The sequence below is a fragment of the Pristiophorus japonicus genome, chromosome 26, assembly GCF_044704955.1.
Source record: "Pristiophorus japonicus isolate sPriJap1 chromosome 26, sPriJap1.hap1, whole genome shotgun sequence".
Lineage (NCBI taxonomy): Eukaryota > Metazoa > Chordata > Chondrichthyes > Pristiophoridae > Pristiophorus > Pristiophorus japonicus.
The window spans coordinates 20,563,644-20,589,279 of NC_092002.1; the positions used below are offsets into that span (position 1 = coordinate 20,563,644).

Consider the following 25,636-nt stretch of genomic DNA (forward strand, 5'->3'; position numbering starts at 1 on the left):
TTCAGCCATGAACTCGTTGAATGGCGGTGCAGGCTAGAAGGGCTGAATGGCCTGCTCCTGCACCTATTTTCTATGTTTCTATGTTTCTATACCTGAAACAAATGATCTGGTCATTGACACGTTCCTGTTTCCATGAGCATGCTGTGTGCATTACAACACTTCATTGGCTGTAAAGAACCTTAGGATGTCCTGGGGTCGCGAAAAGGCGCTATATAAATGCAAGTCTCTTGTCTTTCTCAAATGTACCAGCAGTGCTAAATGCAGCGCGGGCTTTGATCTCTGCAGCTGCCCTTCCCCTCGTGATTTGTCAGGGAGCTGCTGCAGTATATCAGGAGCTGTCACAATGCATGTCCTTGTACAGTACTGTAACCGGCGAAGGACAAGCAAGCTGATCCCAGCCACGCAGCATGAAGTACCTCCTGGTAATATCTCAGTTTTTACCTTTTCTTAACTCATTTCCTCCTTCACATCACTATCTGATACACATTGAGAAACTGCGCAACTTTCTTAAAAGTTGGGACAACTTTTACTAATGTTAAAATTCTTACAGATATGTAAAACTGTTTTTGGCATGACCACAACCTTTATTGATCATTGCTGTTTTGAACCATTTTCTGTCGACTTTACCCGCTGTAATGCTGAGAAACTCAAATATTAACTTTTTTGCGAGTCCATCCAACTTGATAACTTGAGTCCCGCCTCTCCTGCTGTGCCGATTGGTCGGTTGTCAGAGCCTTCTCTTCCTGAGTGGTCGCTGCTCACGCCAATCATTCTCATACAGTTAAGTTGGGCTGCTCCATCGTTGACCTTGAGTGACAGAGTGGCTGGTGTCCCTGGTCTCCTGCTCCCTCATGGCCCAGGGTTCAGTCCTGTGCCCATACTGGGGGCAATGCTGTCTTTTGCGGATTCAATTCACAATTTTTTTAAAAAAGCACAATTAAATACAGAGCTTAATCCTGGCGCTGAGTTAAGGAGAGTTACAATAGAAGAGGTTTGAGATGTGCTGGAGGCAGTTCAGTTAACAACAGTATCAAAACTGTAGTACAGGTGAAGAACTAAAGAACTTGAGCTATTCAACCTTGAAAGGAGGTGATTTGAGAGGTGACAGGCCAGAGAGGCGTCAGACAGTTAAACAGAATGGGAACTTTGCAAGGGTGGGACAGGTTGAAACTGGTTAAAAAGGCACATTTAGGACTGAGGGCAAAGAGTGTCCAATGCCTGGAATGGACCACAGGGGAGGATCGTGGAGCCAGAGAGCACGGGATTGTTTAGGGAACGATCGGATACTGCGGGGTGGGGGGTAACGGCAGAGCCTGTCGGGCCGGTTGAACTGAATTGGGTGGACTGACCTGCATTTAACTCACAATGGGTGGGAATCTTTGAGATGTAACACAAAGTAAACTTGTGTTTGTATAGCGCTTTTCACCACCTCAGGCCGTCCCAAAGCGCATGTCAACCAATGAAGTACTTTTTGGCATTGCTCAGCAATGTACGGAACGCGACAGCCAATTTTCACACAGCAAGATCCCACAAACAGGGCAATACTGCGGGTCCCCAGCCCAGACAATGTGGCCTACAAAGCACAGGCAACTCAGCACTACCTGCGTTTCAATTTCTTATTCACTGAGTTTTGTGGCCTGGAGGCTTGGAGAGGGTCTGTTCTTAGCGCTGTCACTTCAATGGTGAATAAACCCTCACGCAGGGTGGGGTGGCCCATGATGTTGGGCGAGTCGGGGCTGGAGCGGCATGCCATTACAACTTCCAGCGCAAACTGGTCCAGGTATGTGACAGCTGCAAGGTGGGCGACTGGTGACGTCATCAGGGCCCAGGTCGCTGTTTGGAGCGTGGGCAAGAGCATCGGCAGGTCCAGGTACAGCAGAGGAGCAGGAAGGTCGTGGCGGAGGTGCAGCGACTGATCGAGACAGAGGAGCCTTGAGGGATCATGGCTGAGACTCAGTGGGTGATTGTGGCGGAGGTTCGGCGAATGTTTGTGGCGGAGGAACGGCAAGAAATTGTGGCGGAGGTGCGGCGAATGAGGGTACGGGGCCCAGAAGAGGCGAGGGCCCAGGGGGCAGCATGGGCCCAGCCCACACTGTGCGATATGTGTGCGCACTAGGTCTGTGCAGCAGAGCAGGTCTCCAGTCATCCTGGTTAACCCTCGCCACTGGACCAAGAACTCGCTCTGTCAAGCCCGTGTGGTGGCTGGTGTGCAACGATCACCACATGTTCAAAAAAAGTCCACGCACAGGCATCTTCCACCCCCTCAATTGGAGTTCAGGACTGGAACATTGGATCCTTCATTGAAACATCTGTGAACTCTTGTGTAAGCAAGTCATCCTCGTTTGAAGGACCGCCTATGATGATGATGAATAAACCCTGAATCAAGATCTGTTGGTATCCGAAGCTTGAGATATGTGGGAATCGGCCGCGGTTCAGATGATTGTAGGTTCAAGCCTCACGCCATGAAACTTCAGAACAAAATCTATGCTGACACTCCAGTGCAGTGCTGAGGGAGCGCTGCACTGTCGGAGGTGCTGTCTTTTGGATTTGATGTTAAACTGAGGCCCCGTCTGCCCTCTCGGGTAGACATGAAAGATCACACGGCACAATTTCGAAGAAGAGCCGGGGAGTTCTGGTGTCCTGGGGCCAATATTTATCCCTCAATCAACATCACTAAATCAAATTATCTGGTCATTATCACATTGCTGGTTGTGGGAGCTTGCTGTGCACAAATTAGCTGCCGCGTCTCCCACATGACGACACTTCTAAAGTGCTTCATTGGCTGTGAAGCGATTTGGGATGCTCTGAGGTTGTGAAAGGCGCTTTAGAAATGCAAGTCTTTCTTTAATGGGAGCAGGAATTGAAAACGTGGGATTTTGGGTTTTAGGTTCTGCACTTTCCAGGCTGCGAATTCCCAGTGTTCCCTTTAATGGGGAACAGTCGGGAGTTGCTGAGTGTCAAAGCATAAAACCCTGGACAACATGTGACCTCCAAGACTCTGACACAGACACGGATATTAGACATCTCTGATTCGGCCCTTTACAGTCTGGAGGTTATGGATTATTATCTGATTGACCATAAATATTGCATACAGCTACTGATCAGCATAGAAACCACTTTGATTCATAGAGCTCAGAAGGAGGCAACTTGGTCCATCGTGCATGTATGGCTCTTTGGTAGAGCTATTTAATCAGTCCCACTCACCCTCTCTTTCCCCAGAGCTCTGCAAACTTTCAAGTATTTATACAAGTCCCTTTTGAAAGTTACTGCAGATGCAACGTCCTGAATCCGGAACTCCAAAATCTGGAATTGTCCGAAAACAGGATATTTCGGCGAGGAGCGGCGGATTCGGTCCACAGCGAGTTCCGAAATCCAGTAAAACCCAAAATCCGGCACGGACTCGGTCCGCGGCGAGGTCTGAAATCCGGCAAAACACAAAATCTGGCATGGATTCGGTGCCGAGGATTCCGGATTTCAGACTATTGATTTTCTTGTCTGAAATCCGGAAAAAAAAAACTGGCACGGACTTAGTCCCGAGGATTGCGGATTGCAGACGTTGTACCAGTATTAAATCTGCTTCCATCACTCTTACAGAGCAAGTTATTATTTAAATGGAGAAAGATTGCAAAATGCTGCAGTACAGCGGGACCTGGGGGTACTTTTGCATGAAACATAAAAGGATAGTATGCAGGTACAGCAAGTGATCAGGAAGGCCAATGGTATCTTGGCAAAGGGGATGGAGTATAAAAGCAGGGCAGTCTTGTTACAGCTATATAAAGTATTGGTGAGGCCACACCTGGAATACTGTGTGCAGTTTTGGTTTCCATATTTACAAAAGGATATACTTGCTTTGGAGGCATTTCAGAGAAGGTTCACTAGGTTGATTCCAGAGATGAGAGGGTTGACTTATGAGGAAAGGTTGAGTAGGTTGGGCCTCTACTCATTGGAATTCAGAAGAATGAGAGGTGATCTTATCGAAACGTATAAGATTATGAGGGAGCTTGACAAGGTGGATGCAGAGAGGATGTTTCCACTGATGGGGGAGACTAGAACTAGGGGCATGATCTTAGAATAAGGAGCCGCCCATTTAAAACTGAGATGAGGAGAAATTCTTTCTCTCAGAGGGTTGTAAATCTGTGGAATTCACTGCCTCAGAGAGCTGTGGAAGCTGGGACATTGAATAAATTTAAGACAGAAATAGACAGTTTCTTAAACGATAAGGGGATAAGGGGTTATGGAGAGCAGATGGGGAAGTGGAGCTGAGTCCATGATCAGATCAGCCATGATCGTATTTGTTGTGTATGCAATAAAGGTTCAAACTGAGTACTGTTTAACTAAGCAAGGTACAACCTTGCTTCTGTTTTATTTAGGCCCAAGGTGCCTGACTCACAAAATGGCTGGCCTTTTATACCAGAGCAGCACCATGTGCGTGCTGCTCAGTGGCCTCCAACAATGACACCATCTGGTGGCTACAAACAGCATGTACATACCTGACATTATTGAACGACGGAGCAGGCTTGAGGGGCCGTATGGCCTATACTGCTCATATTTTTTATGTTCTTATTCCAGATCATCAAAAACATTTCTTCATCTCTCCTCTGTTCTCTTGGCAATCACCTTAAATCTGTGTCCTCTGGTTACCGACCCTCCTGCCAGTGGAAACAGCTTATTTACTCTTCAAAACGCTTCATAATTTTGAACACCTTTATTTAACTCTCACTGTAACCTTCTCTTCTCGAAGGGGAACATTCCTAGTTTCTCTAGTCTCTCCACGTAACAGAAGTCCCGCATCCCTGGTAAATCTCTGAACTCTCTGCAAAGCCTCACATTTATGGCTTGTGACATCGTTGTGAACCTGTCAATTGTAGTCCTCACTTGTGGGGCAAAGTCTGAAGATGTGAAACCAAAGAGAGCGAGAGAGACAACCAGACAGGCGGCAGAGTGATCGGAATAGACAGGTGCAGAAGTGGAAAGTCGAGACTGTGTAAAAAGCAAAGACAAAAACACAAAATAATATTTAATGACTTCAGAGGACAGAGACAAGAGCAAAGCGGAAGGGCAGGCACACCAGACAGGTGGCGAACAGTCACAGTGGCAAATCGGAGAATGATACCGCGCAGAAAGAGGCCATTTGACCCATCGTGCCTGTGCTGGCTCTTTGACAGAGCCATACAGTTAGTCTCACTCTCCTGCTCTTTCCCCACAGCCCAGCAAATACTTTCCTTCCAAATCGAATGTAAGTAAAGGCAGAGCTGATTTAAACATATGGGTAAGGAGAGCAGAGGCCGCAACACCCAGACTGGGGGCTCGTGGGACAGCGATGACAGACATCTAACTTTGGATCCTTTTGTGTGTGAGGAAGTGATCCATGCCTGATGTTTTCGGGCTGTATTAACAATCCCGGCATTGTTGCTTGAGGCTTTTTAAAAATCACTAAATTATCCGAATTGTTTCAGGCAGGAATTTTCAGCTTGGCCTTTACTCTGTGTATAATTTTAGTACCTGAATGTTGCAGCCTTGGTTAATGATCAGTGCTGTATCATTACTCAATATTGACAGTATGACCTCTGCATTCCTTGTCTTTTTCTCCTCAGCTTTTCCTCGTTAAGTGCCGGTGTCTGACTCGTATGTAGTTAGAATTCAAGGCTAATTAAATAATGGGTTAAATTGGTGTATTGAGTTCAATCTGGTTGTAAAAGATATGTAAAAGTTGTGATAGTCAGTTAAGATACATGAAGGGATGGTTAATGCTTAATGACTAGCAAGTTTATTTCATATTAAAACAATTTAAAAGGCTGACAATCCAACAAACACAAGTAGGGGAGAAATGTGGGCAATGATCTGCATCTGTCTACATGTTTACACATCTTTCCGATGAGTCGTTAAACCGAGGCTCTCTCAAAGATCCCGTTGGAAGAAGAGCAGGGGCAGTTCTCTCCCGTGTCCTGGCCAATATTCATCCCTCAACCAACATCAGTAAAACTGATTATCTGGCCATGATCACACTGCTGCTTCACCTTATTTACTGTATCTAAACCGGTCACAATTTCTAACACCTCTCATTAAATCTCCCCTTAACCTGCTCTGCTTGAGAGCGAGAGAAAGAAAGACTTGCATTTATATAGCACCTTTCACGACCACCAAACGTCTCAAAGCGCTTTACAGCCAATTAAGTACTTTTGGAGTGTAGTCACTGTTGTAATGTGGGAAACATGGCAGCCAATTTGAGCACAGCAAGCTCCCACAAACAGCAATGTGATAATGACCCAGATAATCTGTTTTTGTTATGTTGATTGAGGGATGAATATTCAGCTTGACACCAGAGAACTCCCCTGCTCTTCTTCAAAATAGTGCGGTGGGATCTTCTACGTTCACCTGAGAGAGCAGACGGGGCCTTGGTTTAACGTCTATCCAAAAGATGGCACCTCCGACAGTGCAGCAGTCCCTCAGCACTGCACTTGGAGTGTCAGCCTGGATTTATGTGCTCAAGTCTTGGAGTGGGACTTGAATCCACAACCTTCTGACTCAGAGGCAAGTGTGCTGCCCACTGAGCCACAGCTGACACACAAGGAGAAGTCTTAAGGAGAACAATCCCAATTTCTCCAGAATCTCCACATAACTGCAGTCCTTCATCGTTGGTGCCATTGTGATTCGTCTCCTCTACAAGGCTTCACATTTATGGCTTGTGACTTCCTTGCGAACCTGTCATTTTATTCCTCATTTGTGGGACAAAGTCTGAAGATCTGAAACCAAGGAAAGCGAGAGAGAGAGAGAGAGCGAGGGAGACAACCAGACAGGAATCAGAATGACTGGAATAGACAGGTGCAGAAGTGGAAAGTCGAGACTGTGTCAGAAGCAAAGACAGAAACACAAAGTGATCATTAATAACTTCAGAGGACAAAGACAAGAGCAAAGCAGGACAAGTACACCAGCGGAGCAGGGAAAGTTACAATGGCAAATCGGTGCAGAGTTGATTGAGGACTGGGCTGGGCGAGCAGGAGCTGCTAAACTTAGGGCCCCAAGTTTCTGTTCGGTTGTGGGTTTTTTTTAGTGCAATTCGCCTGCAATTGGCCAAGCCCAGCGAAAAGATCACGGAATTTCAAACGCAAATTACGTCCAGCACAAATCAAGTCTCCGAGATCTTGCGCGTTTTAAAAAAACATTGTGCTAGAAGCCGGCCCCGCCCACAAACTGGCCACGCCCCCGATTGAGTGAGTCAGCGGGGCGAGTTTCCGCGAATTTCCCCGTTTACGGACCTTCGAGGAGGCTCTTAAAGCTTTCTCTTTAGGTGCAAGGGCTCGGACACGATGGGTTGAATGGCCAAGTTCTGTGCCATAACATTCTATCATCCTGTGATGAGGGCGTTAATAGGCAACTTTTAAAAGCTTTTCAATATTGTTTTTATGAATTTGCTACAAGACTGACTACTGTACATCAATGAAATTGGTAACTGGTTCTGTCTAGCTTTTTAATGTCATTTTCACTAATTTAAGATGGGGTTATTCCCAGGTGACTGGATACTCGGGTTATTTTCTGTGATAAACCCATTCTCAGCTGCATTGTAAAACTGCACCAGGTTACCGCTCCAATATATCGAGGGATATTTTGAATACAACCGTTCTAACACGCTGCCCGATTGCACGGGTTTCACATTCGATGTGAAAATGAGTTTGAGCAGGATTGATTTTACAAAAAAAGCACTTCTATAAAACTAGCTCAGCTTGTGCCCAGATCGCCGATTGCAGCCAAAGCGGAAACTCTGGGCTCAGATGTGGCTGGGCCAAAAATTCATTGGGGCAGCACAGCCTTACACAGATCCCCGCCCAGATTGAACACCGAGAGAAACACAAAGCTACCTTCCCACCTGAGGACAATGTAAAAAAACCACTTTGCTAACACATGAGACAGGAGGTAGAAATGCAAGTGAAATTCCCTTTAAAAACTGTTGGAGTCTAGATTTCTCTTTCCAAAACTAAATGGATAACCTATTCACCCAAAGCCACACAAGGAGACAGGGTTATAGGCAACACCACTGCTACAATTCGGGTTCTCACATTCTTGAGCCCAGTGCAAAAGACCACTGCTATAAGCAAGCCCTCATTCATATGTATAAAAGTATCTGATAATGTGACCTGCCAAGGGCAGACCCAAGGGAGGGAAGAGAGAGAGAGAGGGAGGGAGAGAGAGAGAGGGAAGGAGGGAGGGAGGGAAGGAAGGAGGGAGAGAGAGAAGGAAGGAGGGAGAGAGAGAGAGAGGGAAGGAAGGGGGAGGGAAGGAAGGAAGGAAAGAGAGGGAAGGAGGTAGAGAGGGAAGGCAGGAAGGAGGGAGGGAGAGAGAGAGGGAAGGGAGAGAGGGAAGGGAGAGAGGGAGGGAAGGCAGGAATGAGGGAGGGACAGGGAAGGGAGAGAGGGAGGGAAGGAAGGAGGGTGGGAAGAAAGGAAGGATCGAAGGAAGGATCGAAGGGAGGAAGGAAGGAAAGACTTGCATTTATATAACACCTTTTGCAACCACTGGACATCCAAAGCACTTTACAGTTAATGAAGTACTTTTGGAGTGTAGTCACTATTGTAATGTAGGAAATACAGCAGCCAGTTTGTGCACAGCAAACTCCCACAAACAGCAATGTGATAATGACCAGATAATCTGTTTTTTGTTATGTTGATTCAGGGATAAATATTGACCAGGACACCAGGGATCACTCCCCTGCTCTTCTTCGAAATAGTGCCATGGGATCTTTTACATCCACCTGAGGGAGCAGACAGGGCCTCGGTTTGACATCTCATCTGAACGCAGTATTAAGTGCAGCAGCAAACACAGCAGGTTTCACTAGATTATACTACCTACTTCACCAACTCGATATTCTCCATTTCGCACACTAGCCATCCTCATTGACGGAGATATCTTCAGCACATCTACTAAAGTTGCTAATTACACGCACTGATGCATCATATTTGGGACTAGTAGTGTCATTGGTTCAATGGCAACAAACAGTGTTGCCTGCTTTTGCAAGCCAGACTCTGACAATGACGAAGTGTAAATATTTCCTGACCGGACACCGATTTAAAATAGTTGGCAAAGAATCCAGGGGGTGAGACGAGGAGAAAAGGTTTAACTCCGAGAGTTGTTGTGATCTGGAACGCGCTGCCTGAAAGGGCGGTGAAAGCAGGTTCAACAGGAACTTTCAAAAAGGGAAATTGGATATAAACTTCAAAAGGATACATTTTCAGGGCTGTGGGAAGTGGGACTGATCGGATAACTCCTCCAGTGACTTGGTCCAGGCACGATGGGCCAAATGGCCTCCCTCGGTGCTGAAGGATTCAATGATTTAGCCAGTGGAACGTTCCTATGGGATTATGAACAGTTTTGTGCTATGGGCCCAAGCCTACTCGGGATTGGGTTGAAAGAGCCAAACTCATTCCACACAAGACCCTTACTGGCCAGCTGATTGGTCCAGTGCACCACTCTTGGCCAGTGTTGTCCGTAGGTTGTCCATATGGTCACTGGGAGGCCCAGGGTGGGGGTGGGGAGGGTAGAGAGGCCCAGGGTGGGAGTTGGGGAGGGGAGAGAGGCCCAGGGTGGGGTTGGGGAGGGGAGAGAGGCCCAGGGTGGGGTTGGGGAGGGGAGAGAGGCCCAGGGTGGGGTTGGGGAGGAGAGAGAGGCCCAGGGTGGGGTTGGGGAGGGGAGAGAGGCCCAGGGTGGGGTTGGGGAGGAGAGAGAGGCCCAGGGTGGGGTTGGGGAGGGGAGAGAGGCCCAGGGTGGGCAAGGCAGAAAGTTAGGTCAGACAGATGCACCGGGTCGATCGGCAATGGCCACGCTGAGAAAGCTGATTGTGAAGAGGCTGAGCAGCGAGGACCATTTCTCATTTACATGTTTCCCCTCGGCGACATTATCCAAAAACACAGCCTCACAACCACCACCTCGCTTGACCCCTCCGCTGTCTCGAAATTGTCAGACTGCTTGCACTGCATGAGCAGAAATTTCCTCCAACTAAGTATTGCGAAGTCTGAAGCCATTGTCTTTGGGCCCCGCAATAAACTGTGTTCCCTAGCCACCAACTTCACCCCTCTCTCTGGCATCTATCTGAGGCTGAACCAGAATGTTCGCAACCTTGGTGTCGTATTTGACCCTGAAATGAGCTTCCGATCACATATCTGCAGCATAACTAAGACCGCCTATTTCCACCTCCGTAACATCGCCCGTCTCCGCCTCTGCCTCAGCTCATCTGCTGCTGAAGCCCTCATCCATGCCTTTGTTACCTCTAGACGTGACTGTTCCAACACTCTCCTGGCAGGCCTCCCATCTTACGCCCTCCGTAAACATCAGCTCATCCAAAACTTGGCGCAACTCCGCCCACGATTTCTCACCACAATTCCGCACCAAACATTAGCCGAACCTCTGCCACGATCACTCGCACCAAGTCCTGTTCAATCATCATCATCATAGGCAGTCCCTCGAACGAGGATGACTTGCTTCCACACCAAAAGGGATGAGCTCACAGATGTTTCATGAAGGATGAAGGACCCAATATTCGAGTCCTGAACTCCAATTGAGGGGGTGGAAGATACCTGTGCGTGGATTTTTTTAACGTGTGGTGGCCGTTGCACACCAGCCACCACACGGGCTTGACAGAGCTGGGTCTTGGTCCAGTGGCAAGGGTTAACCAGGACGACTGGAGACCTGCTCTGCTGCACAGACTTAGTGCGCGCACATATCGCAGTGTGGGCTGGGCCCGTGCTGCCCCTGGGCCCTCGCCTCTTCTGGGCCCCGAACTCTCATTTGCCGCACCTCCGCCACGATCTCTCACCGAACCTCCGCACCAAACATTCGCCGAACCTCTGCCACGATCACTCGCCAAATCTCAGCCACGATCTCTCACCGCTCCTCCACCACAATCTTGCGATGCTCCTCCGCCACAAACATTTGCCGCATCTCCGCCACGATCTCTTGCCGCCCCTCCGCCACAAACATTCGCCGCTCCTCCGCCACAATCTCTCACTGCTCCTTTGCCACAAACATTTGCCGCATTTCTGCCACGATCTCCCGTCGCTCATCCGCCCCGACCTTCCTGCTCCTCCGCTGTACCTGGGCCCCGCCGATGTTCCTGCCCACGCTCCAAACGACGACCTGGGTTTTGATGACGTCACCCATCTTGAAATCGCCGCACACTTGGAACGGCTAGCGCTGGAAGTTGTGGTGTATGGTCTTTTATAGCCCAACCTGCGGGGGTGTTCTCTCTCAGGTCAGAGGGCCACGATGCTCCTGTGCTCGCTGACCGACACTGGCTCCCGGTTAAGCAACGCCTCGATTTTTAACTTTCTCATCCTTATTTTCAAATCCCTCCATGGCCTTGCCCCCTCCCTATCTCTGTAATCTCCAGTCCCACAACCCCCGCGATGTCTGCGCTGTTCCAATTCTGGCCTCTTGCGTATCCCTGATTATAATCGTTCCACAATTGGTGGCTGTGCCTTCAACTGCCCTGGGCCCCAAGCTCTGGAACTCCCTCCCTAAACCTCTCCGCCTCTCTACCTCTCTCTCCTCCTTTAAGATGCTCCTTAAAACCTACCTCTTTGACCAAGCTTCCTGTCCTAATATGACTTGGTGTCAAATTTTGTTCGATAATCCTGTGAAGCCTTGGGATGTTAAGGGAGCTATATAAATGCAAGTTATTGTTGTTATGTGGGAGGAAAGATGAAAAGGTAAAATTAAAAGTAAAAAATGCAAACATACTGGCTGCCTTGTGCTCTGACCGTGTGTGGATAGCACGGACCTATGGTGGGGCCTCATTGGCCTGCGGTGTCACATGGTTACTAAGGACCAGTATTTGGGATTTGAGTACTCTCTCGCATCGCGTGGTTACGATGGGGAACTGATCGGCAACGTCATGAATCACTGCAATATTACAGACACGACTTTGAATAAGGCCAGAAGGGAGTAGGTTTCCTGCGCGATATTCCAGGTGTCGGATTCTTGAGGTAAATGGTCAAGAAGGGGGAATCTGTAATGTGGAATGACCCTGAGGGGGAATCTGTAATGTGGAACAGTCCTGATGGGGAATCTGTAATGTGGAATGACCCTGAGGGGGAACCTGTGATGTGGAATGACCCTGAGGGGGAATCTGTAATGTGGAACAGTCCTGATGGGGAATCTGTAATGTGGAATGACCCTGAGGGGGAACCTGTGATGTGGAATGACCCTGAGGGGGAATCTGTAATGTGGAACAGTCCTGATGGGGAATCTGTGATGTGGAATGACCCTGAGGGGGAATCTGTGATTTGGAACTGTCCTGAGGGGGAATCTATGATTTGGAACTGTCCTGAGGGGGAATCTGTGATTTGGAACTGTTAAGTATTGAATAACTCCACGAGGCTAAGTACGGTGAGCTAATTCAGGCAAGACCTTACTCCAGTTTATTTATTCTCAAAGTGAGGATTCAACATGGCTGTCAGCATTATATACACAGCTTGCACATGTCTGCCAGTGACCATTAGGACTCCGACAGTTGTGCCCTCAGGTGGCAGATAAAACCCAGTTAACATATGTAACATCATTCCCCCCAAAGTCCTTGGTACAGGTTGTATTTACTAGTTGAGACGGTCCGGGGCCTTCCGCTCCCTGGTTGATCTTCTCAGTTCGAACCCAAGCTTGGGTGAGTTAGTAGGACCATTGCTGCATTGCGGAGCAGTCGTTCTGACAGGACTGTCGGGGATGGTAGGTTTGTCTTCGTGAATGACACAAGTGTCAACTGATGGTTGGATGTGTGTTGGTTGGTCGATGATGATGTTCTGGGTTGTCTGTGAATTGCAGTTTGGTTTGGTCGATGTGCCTCTTGCACGTTTGGCCATTTAACAGTTTGACTACAAACACCCTGTTCCCCTTTTTGGCCAAAACCGTGCCAGCAACCCACTTTGGACCATGACCATAATTCAGGGCAAACACAGGGTCACGAACAGCAATGTCGTGTGTTACAGCCGCGCGATCGTGGTATCATTGCTGCCGTTGCCTTCTGGTTTTGACATGATCATTGAGATCCGGGTGTACAAGGGAGAGCCTGGTTTTGAGGCCTCTCTTCATTAACAGCTCGGCAGGAGGGATCCCGGTGAGCGAGTGGAGTCTTGTCCGGTAACTGAGCAGAATGTGGGTCTGTAGGGAGCTGTGAGTCATAACGAGGGAAAGTACCATTGGGAGTGGCTCAATCAGTCGGGAAGCAGCGATTAACGATTGGCCACTGATCCCGGAGTGGGTAACGAGCAGCAATCCAGAGTGGGAGGAGTGCAGGGCTTAAAAAACATTTATTCGTGGGATGTTAGCAGCCCGCTTGATCGGCTCCCCATCCACCACCTTCAACATTCACTCCCTCCACCACCGGCGCCCCCTGGCTGCAGTGTGCACCATCTACAAGATGCACTGCAGCAACTCACCAAGGCTTCTTCAGCAGCACTTCCCAAACCCACGACCTCTACCACCTAGAAGGACCAAGGCAGCAGGCGCATGGGAACACCACCACCTCCACGTTCCCCTCCAAGTCACACACCACCCTGACTTGGAAATATATCGGCCGTTCCTTCATCGTCGCTGGGTCAAAATCCTGGAACTCCCTCCCTAACAGCACTGTGGGAGCACCTTCACCACACGGGACTGCAACGGTTCAAGAAGGCAACTCACCACCACCTTCTCAAGGGGCAATTAGGGATGGGCAATAAATGCTGGTTCTGCCAGCGACGCCCACTTCCCGTGTATTAAAAAAGATACAGTTGCGTGGCCGATTTACAGGGTCCACGAAGGACAACAAGAAATTAGAGGGAACATTGTCCCAGAGTGCTGTTTGGTGGGGAGTTCCAGGATTGTGACCCAGCGACGATGGAGGGGGCACATTTGGACATCGGGCTCTGGGTTATGGCTGACACTGTCACTACACTTGGAACTGAGTGGGCTGGAGTGTTAGGGGCCGAAATTGCCCACTGGGCAGGCCACATCGTTTGCATGCCAGACACGAGACTCCCAAAGCAAGCGCTCTACTCGGAACTCTTACACGGCAAACGAGCCAAAGGTGGGCAGAGGAAACGTTACAAGGACACCCTCAAAGCCTCCCTGATAAAGTGCAACGACCCCATCGAGGCCTGGGAGTCCCTGGCCAAAGACTGCCCTAAGTGGAAGAAGAGCATCCGGGAGGACGCTGAGTACCTTGAGTCTCGTCGCCGAGAGCATGCAGAAAGTAAGCGCAGGCAGCGGAAGGAGCGTGCGGCAAACCTGTCCCACCCTTTCCTTCAACCACTGTCTGTCCCACCTGTGACAGAGACTGTGGTTCCTGTATTGGACTCATGCTAAGAGTGGAAGCAAGTCTTTCTCAATTTCGAGGGACTGCCTATGATGTGATGATGATGATGGGGGCCGATGATGATAGGAGCCCACCCCCACCACCGGAAACGCAGTGCACCTATCCTGTTTCAGGTGTTTTCACCGCCGTGGTTGATGTGCTGGCCTCTTGAGCGAGATTCCTCTCTTTTTGGCTTTTTTTCCCAGTGGCCCGGATGTCGTTCATACTGGGGGTGGAAGTTCGCGCACTAGAGGGGCGGAAGTTGGGGGGGCGGGCGCAGTGTCCGCCAGTCTTCAGCGCAGCGCTGATGACGTCATCACGGCACCGCTGTCATCGTGTCTCTCCCCTTCACTTAAAGAAGAGAGCCTGCGCGATCCTTGAAGTTCGGTCCACTGGGCCACCAGGGAGGGTTTCAGCCCCGAGAGCGGGTGCCATGCTGCTTGCAGACAGTCCGGCTGAACCCGCGGCATTATTGGCAGCCGAACACATGGCAAAAAAAATCAAGATGGCATCCGCGGCAGTGCGCCCTCGCCTTTAATGGCAGCCGCACCGTCATTTTGAGCACATTCCAAGCACGGCGCACCGGCAGAAAATGCTGTTGTTGGCACCGAGCGGCGGCAGCAAGATTTTCTCTGCGGAATTTCACGATGGCTGGGGCCGGGGTGGGGGGGGGGGGGGGGGGGATGGGGGAGGGGACATCGGCGGTGCGCGCTCTGATGACGCAGTTAGGACGGATCGGCAGCAACGGGGCGGCGGGGGAAAGCAGCGTGTCACCGCTGGGATACCGCAGGAGCGGAATTTTCAAAATGGCGGCTCATGCACGGAAAGTCGGCGGCCATTGCACTCCGCAGTGTGGCCGCCGATTTCCGCCGATAACAGGCCTCGAGGGAAGGGGCATTTTCGTCCCCCTGCTGTTTGCCATCTACTCCACAAGTGAGTGGCGGACTTGATACAGACTGAAGGTCACAGCTGCCACACACACCGATCTGCACAAAACACCCCCAACAAAAAACCATACTAGTTTGTAAAAAAAACCAAGCACGGCACTCTTTGCGTTAGAAGTCGGTATGTGTTGTGCCCGATTTCCGCCCGTGAAATGGACACAAAGTTGACCAGTTCAGCAGCGGGATGACCTGTGCCGTATCTGTGAGCTGTTGGTCCCACTGATAAATTAGTGGGGCCCTTTTTTCAAATTCAATCGCACAGTATAACTACAACAACAACTTGCATTAACATTCCACCTTTAACACAGTAAAACATCCCAAGGCCCGTTACAGGAGCATTATCAGACAATATTTGACACCGAGCCACATAAGGAGCTATTAGGACAGGGGACCAAAAGCTTGGAGTGTCTTTGTTATCACCGACCGACATTAGTTCCCAGTCCGGCACCTTTTAAAATTCTCATCCTTGTTTTCAAATCGCTCTGTGGCCTCGCCCCTCCCTATCTCGGTAATCTCCTCCAGCCCCACAACCCCCCGAGATATCTGCACTCCTCCCAATCTAGCCTCTTTCGCATCCCCAATTTTCTTTGCTCGACGATCGGCCATCAGCTACCCTTGACCAAGCATTTGGTCCCCTGTCCCAATATATCCTTATGGGGCTCGGTCAAATTTTGTTTGATAATCGCTCCTGAGAAGTGCCTTGGGGCGTTTAACTCCGTTAAACACATTATATAAATGCAAGATGTTGTTGTGTTATAGGTGGAGAGAGTGGTTGAGAGGTGGAGAGGTTCAGGGAGTGAATTCCAGTGTTTAGGGCACGGCCGCCAATGGTGGGGAGATGAAAATCAGGGATGTGCCTGAGTTGGAGGAAAGCAGAGATCTCGAGGGGTTGTGCGGCTTGAGGAGATTACAGAGATAGGGAGGGGCGAGGCCATGGAGGGATTTGAACACAAGAATGCAAATTGTAAAGTCAAGGCGTTGCCGGACTGGAAGCCAATGTAGGTCAGCGAGCACAGGGGTGATGGCTGAACGGGACGGTGCGAGTTAGGACACGGGGTCAGCGAGCACAGGGGTGATGGCTGAACGGGACGGTTCGAGTTAGGACATGGGGTCAGCGAGCACAGGGGTGATGGCTGAACGGGACGGTGCGAGTTAGGACACGGGGTCAGCGAGCACAGGGGTGATGGCTGAACGGGACGGTGTGAGTTAGGACACGGGGTCAGCGAGCACAGGGGTGATGGCTGAACGGGACGGTTCGAGTTAGGACACGGGGTCAGCGAGCACAGGGGTGATGGCTGAACGGGACGGTTCGAGTTAGGACACGGGGTCAGCGAGCACAGGGGTGATGGCTGAACGGGACGGTGCGAGTTAGGACATGGGGTCAGCGAGCACAGGGGTGATGGCTGAACGGGACGGTGTGAGTTAGGACACGGGGTCAGCGAGCACAGGGGTGATGGCTGAACGGGACAGTGCGAGTTAGGACACGGGGTCAGCGAGCACAGGGGTGATGGCTGAACGGGACGGTGCGAGTTAGGACACGGGCAGCCGACCTTTGGATGTGCTAAAGTTTTTGGAGGGTGTAAGGTGGGAGGCCAGCCAGGAGAGCGTTGGGATAGTTGAGTCTGGAGGTAAGAAAAGACAGGGGAGGGTTTCAGCAGCAGATGTTTCGATCGCCTGGATGGGTCGGAGAGGATTTTTCCCAGATTTTTTCTCCCTAAATTGGCCTGGGTTTTTATCTGGTTTTTGTCTCTCCCAGGAGATCACATGGCTCCGGTTTGGGTGGAGTGTAGAATGTTTCAGTATAAGGGATGTCACAGTTGTGTGAGGTGGACTGGGTGGGCTGGGTGCTCTTTGCCTTTCCGTCATTGTTCATAGGTTTATATGTAACCTTCAGGGCTGCTGACCGAGGGCCGTGCGGCTCTTTGTCGACCGGCGCGGACACGATGGGCCGAAATGGCCTCCTTCTGCGCTGTAAATTTCTATGTTTCTATGAGCTGAGGCAGGGGCAGAGATGTTACGGAGGTGGAACGAGGCGGTCCTGGTGGTGGAGAGGATACGGGGTCAGAAGCCCAGCTCAGGGTCAGGACACCGAGGTTACAAACTGTCTCCTTCAGCCTCAAACAGTGGCCAGGGAGGAAGACATCACTTATCTCCCAGCAAACCGGGATCGGGCCCGGATCCCACGAGTCAGGAAGGCTCAGGTTTCCGTAGTTACCATGTGATGCCTCTCTTCTCTTCCTCCCTCAGGCTCTGCAGCAGGTGGCCTCTCGAACCTTCTCCACAACAGTCAGAAAACAGTTCAAGAACAATGTGCTGGAGAAGCAGAAGATCTTTCAGGTACCAGTGAATATTTTTAATGAAAGGGGAATTTGTGGGGAAAAATATAATGAACGCTGTAAGGGCCCTGTTAATGAGGTGATTTACAGCCCTGTCATGTTACTCAACCCTGTCGGCCCAGAAAGGGACCAAATTAATCCATGGACATTGTTTTTTGAGGTTTTCTAGATTTTCAGGGGGGGAAATTCAGTCGCGCCTCTGTTGCAATTCGTTGGATATATTCAAGAGGGAGTTAGATTTTGCCCTTACGGCTAAAGGGATCAGGGGGTATGGAGAGAAGGCAGGAGTGGGGTACTGAAGTTGAATGATCAGCAATGAACTCATTGAATGGCGGTGCAGGCTCAAAGGGCCGAATGGCCTACTCCTGCACCTGTTTTCTATGTTTCTATGTAATCCGCGCGGGGCGGCACATTTTGCACCGGCAAATGGTTTGTGTCTGCCACTGCAAAATTAATCAGCTGGGCCCGGAGTGTGGGGCGGAGCGCTAAGGGAGACGTTGAACTTGTTTAGGGCGCTAGGCCGGCTGAGCAAGGGGAAATCCCGAGCCGGTCTCGAAGCATTGTGAGAGAGACCTGCAGCGGCGGGTGGGGGAGGGGTAACACCAAAAACATTCCTAGTACATAGCTCACGCCACCACCACATAAACCGCAAAAAGTATACAACCACACCTACCCGAGGTGGACATTACAGGATCATTTACATCAATACATCGCGCCCTCGCATTCCTGTCATGGTAGTCATATTGTGACTGGCGCCTGCTCTCGACAATTTCTTTCATGGTGGGGTGTATAAGGGATAACCGGGTTTTGAGCGTCCTTTTCATTAGTAGCTCTGCGGGTGGAACCCCTGTGAGCAAGTGTGGTTGGGATCTATAGGCCAACAGGAGGCGTGCTAAGCGTCTTTGTAGGGAACCCCCCTTGGATTCTGAGCATCCCCTGTTTGATTATCTGCACTGCTTGTTCCGTCTGGCCATTTGAGGCCGGCTTGAACGGTGCCGTTCTGACATGGTTAATTCCATTGCCTGCCACGAAGTCCTGGAATTCAGTGCTTGTGAAGCACGGGCCATTGTCGCTGACCAAGATGTCCAGTAGACCATGGGCGGCTAACATTGCCCGTAGACTTTCTACCGTGGCAGAGGCTGTGTTTGAATTTAAAATGTCACACTCGATCCATTTGGAGTAGGCGTCTACTACAACCAAAAACATTTTCTCCATGAAAGGACCTGCGTAGTCCACATGGATGCGTAACCAAGGCTTGGCGGGCCATGGCCAGGGGCCAAGGGGGGCTTCCCTGGGCGCATTGTCCAGCTGGGCACACGTGTTGCACCTGCGAACACAAAGTTCCAGATCTGCGTCTATCCCTGACCACCAAACGTGTGACCTGGCAATTGCCTTCATCGTGACAATGCCCGGGTGCCCATTGTGCAATTCTCTGATGAACACCTCTCTGCCCATCTGGGGCATGACTACGCGGTTTCCCCACAGTAGGCAATCGGCCTGAATCGAGACTTGATCCTTGCTTCTGTCAAATGGTTTAAATTTCTCAGGGCATGCCCTGTACGTGGCTGCCCAGTCCCCATTCAGGACACATTTCTTGACTAGAGACAACAGCGGGTCTCTATTTGTCCAGACTTTAATCTGACGGGCTGTCACGGGTGAGCCTTCGATTCCGAAAGCTTCAACAGCCATGACCATCTCAGCACCATGCTCGGTAGCCCCCTCAGTGGTGGCTAGTGGGAGCCTGCTGAGTGCATCGGCGCAGTTTTCGGTGCCCGGTCTGTGCCGAATTGTGTAGTCATAGGCGGCTAACGAGAATGCCCACCTCTCTATGCGTTTGCATTTATGGCCTTGTTGTCGGCCAAAAGGGACGTTAGGGGTTTGTGATCTGTCTCCAGCTCAAATTTCCTGCCAAACAGGTACTGGTGCATTTTCTTTACCGCATATACACATGCGAGCGCCTTCTTTTCTACCATCCCGTAGCCCCTTTCTGCCTGGGACAGACTTCTGGAGGCATAAGCTACCGGCTGTAACTGACCCTTGGCATTGACATGCTGCAACACACACCCGACACCATAGGACGACGCATCGCACGTTAACACAAGTTTCTTACATGGGTCATATAGCATTAACAGATTGTTGGAACATAACAAATTGCGTGCTCTATTAAAAGCCCTTTCCTGGCTGTCCCCCCAGACCCATTCGCGACCTTTGCGTAGGAGCACGTGTAGCGGCTCTAGCAGCGTTCTCAATTTGGGAAGAAAGTTACCAAAATAGTTCAGGAGCCCCAGGAACGAACGCAGCTCCGTCGTGTTACGGGGTCTGGGTGCTCTCTGGATCGCTTCCGTCTTGGACGCAGTAGGGCTGATCCCGTCTGCTGCTACCCTCATCCCCAGGAATTCTACCTCTGGAGCTAGGAAGACGCACTTCGCCTTTTTCAGTCGCAGACCTACCCGGTCCAGTCTGCGTAGCACCTCCTCCAGGTTGTGGAGGTGTTCTTCAGTATCGTAACCCGTAATGAGGATGTCGTCCTGAAAAACCACCGTCCCTGGAATCGACTTGAGGAGGCTTTCCATATTTCGTTGGAAGATCGCGGCGGCCGAGCGAATCCCGAACGGACATCTGTTGTACTCAAACAACCCCTTGTGTGTCGTGATGGTGGTCAGCTTCTTCGACTCACTCGCCAGCTCCTGGGTCATGTAAGCTGAGGTCAGGTCCAATTTTGAAAAAAGTTTGCCACCGGATAGCGTCGCAAAGAGGTCCTCCGCTCTCGGTAGCGGGTACTGGTCTTGGAGTGACACCCGATTGATGGTGGCCTTGTAATCGCCACATATCCTGACCGACCCATCCGCCTTGAGCACCGGCACGATCGGGCTCGCCCAGTCACTGAATTCGACTGGCCAGATGATGCCTTCCCTCAGCAGGCGGTCCAATTCGCCTTCTATCTTTTCCCGCATCACGTACGGCACCGCTCTGGCCTTGTGGTGTACTGGCCTGGCGTCCGGGTTTATGTGAATCACTACCTTGGCCCCCATGAAAGTGCCAATGCCGGGTTGAAATAATGAGTCAAATTTGTCCAGGATCTGTAAGCATGATACTCGCTCCACAGAGGAAATTGCATTGACATCGCTCCATTTCCAGTTCATGACAGCAAGCCAACTCCTCCCCAGTAGTGCGGGACCGTCCCCTGGGACAATCCAGAGTGGCAGTCTGTTCTCCGAATCCTTGTGGATCACGACTACCGTGGCGCTGCCTAGCACCGGAATGATCTGCTTTGTGTAAGTCCGTAGCTGTGCGTCAATCGGCAATAATTTTGGCCTCCTGGCCTTGGATGCCCAAAACTTTTCGAACTGTTTGATACCCATCAGGGACTGGCTGGCACCCGTGTCTAACTCCATTGATACTGGGATGCCATTGAGAAGCACTTTCATCATTATCGGTGGCGTCCTGGTGCATGAACTGTATACGTGCTCCACATAAACTCGCTGAATTTCAGCTTCCAGCGATTTCCCCCAGTGTCAATTTCTGCAGGTATTTTGCTCACCTCTGCAAACTCCGGCTGAGTGTGTGCCTCCACGCCTCCAGCATGAGTTGCGGTTTGAAACAAAAGGTCCCTTACCAGTCGATCGTCCCTGACTGCCCCTGTGATTGTCCTTGAGTGCACCATTAACAGGTGTTGATGGCCCCATTACTGGCCGCATTGTCCCTTGCAATGGCGTGAATCGCTGTTCAGCTTGCCATTATCTCTGTCGAACTCCCCCTCTGGGTTCGACTACATGTTGGGGCATGCCCGACTGCCCTTGTCTGCCTGGAGAACTGTGTGCTGCTTTAACAATGTTGAATCTCTGTTCCAACCATTCCATAACACAGTACCTCTCGTCTGTTCTGCTAGTGGCCATGCTCACGTGGTTTAAATCCCAGTTTCTTGTCGCCATTGATACGTCCTTACTATACAGTATAAATGCACACGAGGTCCATGCTTGAGAGAAGGTCAGTCTGTGACCTGTCCTTTATTCCTTAGCACTCAAGTGATGAAGGTGGGTGGAGCTTCCCCTTTTATACCTGAAGGTCCAGGTTAGGAGTGTCTCCCACCTAGTGGTCAGTGTTCTTCGGTCAGTTTATACATGGGTTACAATGCTGGTTGAATACATGACAGAGGCCATTCGGCCCATCGTACCTGTGCCGACACTTTGAAAGAGCTCCCCCATTAGTCCCGCTCCCCTGAAGCTCTGAAAGCATGCTCCTATCAAGAGCTGGACAGGAGAGATAAGGATCTTTAGCCTCAGCACCTGGGGAGCAGGTTGTCTCTGTTCCTTTGGTGCCGGTTCCTCTGGCTCCTGCTCACCTGTGCGTCACTCAGAACACCCCCCCCCCCCCTTTAAAGTCACCAGCTTTGTCCTGTGAGGGCCACCCTCCAGCTGCTAGTCCACTACCTGAGGAAACAAGGAAGACAGTGTTCGGGGAATGTCCTTACACCTGCGACCTCCGCCAAGCAACGGGCATTGGGAGTGCTGCTGGTCGGGCCTCCGTACGATGGAGACTGGAAAAGGAGGTGTGGTACAAACATGGAGATAGGGCCTCCTCCTCAAAACCCCAGCCCCTGGGGGGTGCTCCTCACGCGGCATCCGATCCACGATGGTTGATGAGGCCCCTCCAGTGGTGGACACCCTCCGCTGATCGCTCTCCGCCCCCACCCCGTGCAGGAAGATGAGCGTCGAGTGGGCGGGGAGGACACAAAGATGCAGGTCACAGACGGAGATTGCCGGGGCTTGTACTGGGCTTGTTGTGCAGAGGGAAGGGAGGTGGTGGGGGTTTGGCACAGCGGAGTTTCGCGGGTGGTCCTGCAAAGAGGAAATAATAAAAGACTTGCATTTATATAGCGCCTTTCACCACCTCAGGACGTCCCAACGCGCTTTACAGCCAATGAAGTACTTTTGAAGTGTACTCACTGTTATAATGTAGCAAACGTAGCAGCCAATTTGTGCACAGCACAAACAGCAATGTGATAATAACTTTGATTTATATAGCACCTTTAACGTAGTAAAACATCCCAAGGCGCTTCACAACAGTGTTACAAGACAAAACAGATAAAATTGACACCAAGCCACAGAAGAAATTAAGGCAGATGACCAAAAGCTTGTTTAAAGAAGTAGGTTTTAAGGAGAGTCTTAAAGGAGGAGAGAAAGATAGAGAGGTGGAGAGGTTTAGGGAGGGAGTTCCAGAGCCTGGGGCCCAGGCAACAGAAGGCACGGCCACCAATGGTTGAGCGATTATAATCAGGGATGCTCAAGAGGGCAGAATTAGAGGAGCGCAGATATCTCGGGGGGTTGTGAGGCTGGAGGAGATTACAGAGATAGGGAGCGGCGAGGTCATGGAGGGATTTGTAAACAAGGATGAGAATTTTGAAATCGAGGCGTTGTTTAACCAGGAGCCGATGTAAGTCAGCGAGCACAGAGGGTAATGGGTGAGCGGAACTTGGTGCGAGTTAGGACACGGGGCAGCGAGCACAGTGGGTGATGGGTGAGCGGGACTCGGTGCGAGTTAGGACACGGGGCAGCGAGCACAGGGGGTGATGGGTGAGCGGGACTTGGTGCGAGTTAGGACACGGGGCAGCGAGTACAGGGGGGTGATGGGTGAGCGGGACTTGGTGCGAGTTAGGACACAGGGCAGCGAGCACAGGGGGTGATGGGTGAGCGGGACTTGGTGCGAGTTAGGACACGGGGCAGCGAGCACAGGGGGTGATGGGTGAGCGGGACTTGGTGCGAGTTAGGACACGAGGCAGCGAGCACAGGGGGTGATGGGTGAGCGGGACTTGGTGCGAGTTAGGACACGGGTCAGCGAGCACAGGGGGTGATGGGTGAGCGGGATTTGGTGCGAGTTAGGACACGGGTCAGCGAGCACAGGGGGTGATGGGTGAGCGGGATTTGGTGCGAGTTAGGACACGGGTCAGTGAGCACAGGGGGTGATGGGTGAGCGGGACTTGGTGCGAGTTAGGACATGGGCTGCTGAATTTTGGATGACCTCAAGTTTATGTCGTGTAGAATGTGGGAGGCCAGCCAGGAGTGAATTGGAGTAGTCAAATCTAGAGGTAACAAAGGCATTGATGAGGGTTTCAGCAGCAGAAGAGCTGAGGCGGGCAATGGTACAGAGGTGGAACAAGGCGGTTTTAGTTATGACGCGATTATGTGGCTGGAAACTCATTTCAGGGTTAAATATGACACCCAGGTTGCAAACAGTCTTGTTCACGCTCAGAGCGATGCTTGGGAGAAGGATGGAGTCAGTGGTTAGGGAACGCATTTTCTGGCGGGGACCAAAGATAATGGCTTTGGCCTTCCCAATATTTAATTGGAGAACATTTCTGCTCATCCAGTACTGGATGTCGGACAAGCAATCTGACAATTTAGATACCAAGCAGGGGTCGAGAGAAGTGGTGGAGAGGTAGCGCTGGGTGCAGTCTGCATACATGTGGAAACTGACTCTGTGATAATTACCAGCAAATCTGTGTTTAGATGTTGGTTGAGGGATAAATATTGTCCAGGACATCAGGGAGAATGCCCCTGCTCTACTTCTGATATTGCCGTGGAATCCTTTACGCTCGCCTAAGAGGGCAGAATTGGGCCTCAGTTTAACGTCCCATCAGAAAGTCGCCACCTGCAATAGTGCTGCACTCCCTCGCTAGTGGCACTGGGATTTTGTGCCTAGTTGGAGTAGGACATGATCCCGTGACCTGCGGACTCAGCCACGAGTGCTACCCACTGAGCCACAGCTGACGTGGGTGAGGTACGTGAAGCTGTTACTGCCGCATTGGTGCATCATCACGGCAGTCCCTCGGAAACGAGGAAGACTTGCTTCCACTCCTGAAGTGAGTTCGTTGGTGGCCACAGACCCTGTCACAGATGGGACAGACATTCGTCGAGGGAAGGGAGGGTGGGACTGGTTTGCCGCGCGCTCCTTCCACTGCCTGCGCTTGACCTCTTCACGCTCTCGCCGTTGAGATTCGAAGAGCTCAACACCCTCCCGGATGCACTTTTTCCACTCGGGGCGGTCTTTGGCCAGGGACTCCCAGGTGTCAGTGGTGATGTCGCACTTTATCAGGGAGGTTTTGAGGGTGTCCTTGTAACGTTTATGCTGCCCACGTTTGGCTCATTTGCCGTGAAGGATCTCCGCATAGAGCATTTGCTTAGGGAGTCTCGTGTCTGGCATGCGAACTATGTGGGCTGCCCAGCGAAGCTAATTGAATATGGTCAGTGCTTCAATGCTGGGGATGTTAGCCTGGGCGCGGACATTGATGTTGGTGCGCCTGTCCTCCCAGGGGATTTGTAGGATCTTGCGGAGTCATCGTTGGTGATATATCTCCAGACTTGAGGTGTGTTCTGTACATCGCCCATGCCTCTGAGCCATACAGGAGGGCGGGTATTACTACAGCCCTGTAGACCATGAGCTGGTGGTAGATTTGAGGGCCTGGTCTTCGAACACTCTTTTCCTCAGGCGGCCGAAGGCTGCACTGGCGCACTGGAGGCGATTGCACAGTAGAAAGAAGAGGGGAACGGCCTCCATCAACCTTGCCGGACCTAGTCAGGTCATTGATGTTCTCCCAACACCACGCGCACATCCTCTGCATGGTGCTGGAAAAATTGATTCTCCCAAACTCGTCCCACAGATCCAGCGACCCGACATTCTCAGTGGGGGTGGGGTGGGCTCGTCCTTCCTGCGCTCCATCTCCTTAGGTGTCAGCCGTGGCTCAGTGGGCAGCACTCTCTCGCCTCTGAGTCAGAGAGTCGTGGGTTCAAGTCCCACGCCAGAGACTTGAGCACATAATCCACGCCGACACTCCCAGTGTGATACTGAGGGAGTGTTGCACTGTCGGAGGTGCCATCTTTTAGATGAGACCTAAAACCAAGGCCCCGTCTGCTCTCTCGGTTGGATGTAAAAGATTCCTTGGCACTATTTCGAAGAAGAGCAGGGGAGTTATCCCCGGTGTCCTGAGGCCAATATTTATCCCTCAATCAACATCACTAAAAAACAGATTATCTGGCCATTATCAC

At 51.0% G+C, this 25,636-nt stretch overlaps 1 protein-coding gene across 1 annotated transcript in view; it reads left to right on the forward strand.

Moving 5' to 3' along the window:
• Positions 1-323: 323 nt before the first annotated feature.
• The window catches only part of cox7a1 (cytochrome c oxidase subunit 7A1), a 30,648-nt gene continuing 5,335 nt past the window's right edge, over positions 324-25,636 (forward strand). Inside the window, exons 1-2 of the mRNA XM_070867624.1 lie at positions 324-422; positions 17,506-17,595. Of these exons, the coding sequence (XP_070723725.1) occupies positions 408-422; positions 17,506-17,595 (105 nt within the window). The 5' untranslated portion in view covers positions 324-407. The remainder of the gene's footprint in view (positions 423-17,505; positions 17,596-25,636) is intronic.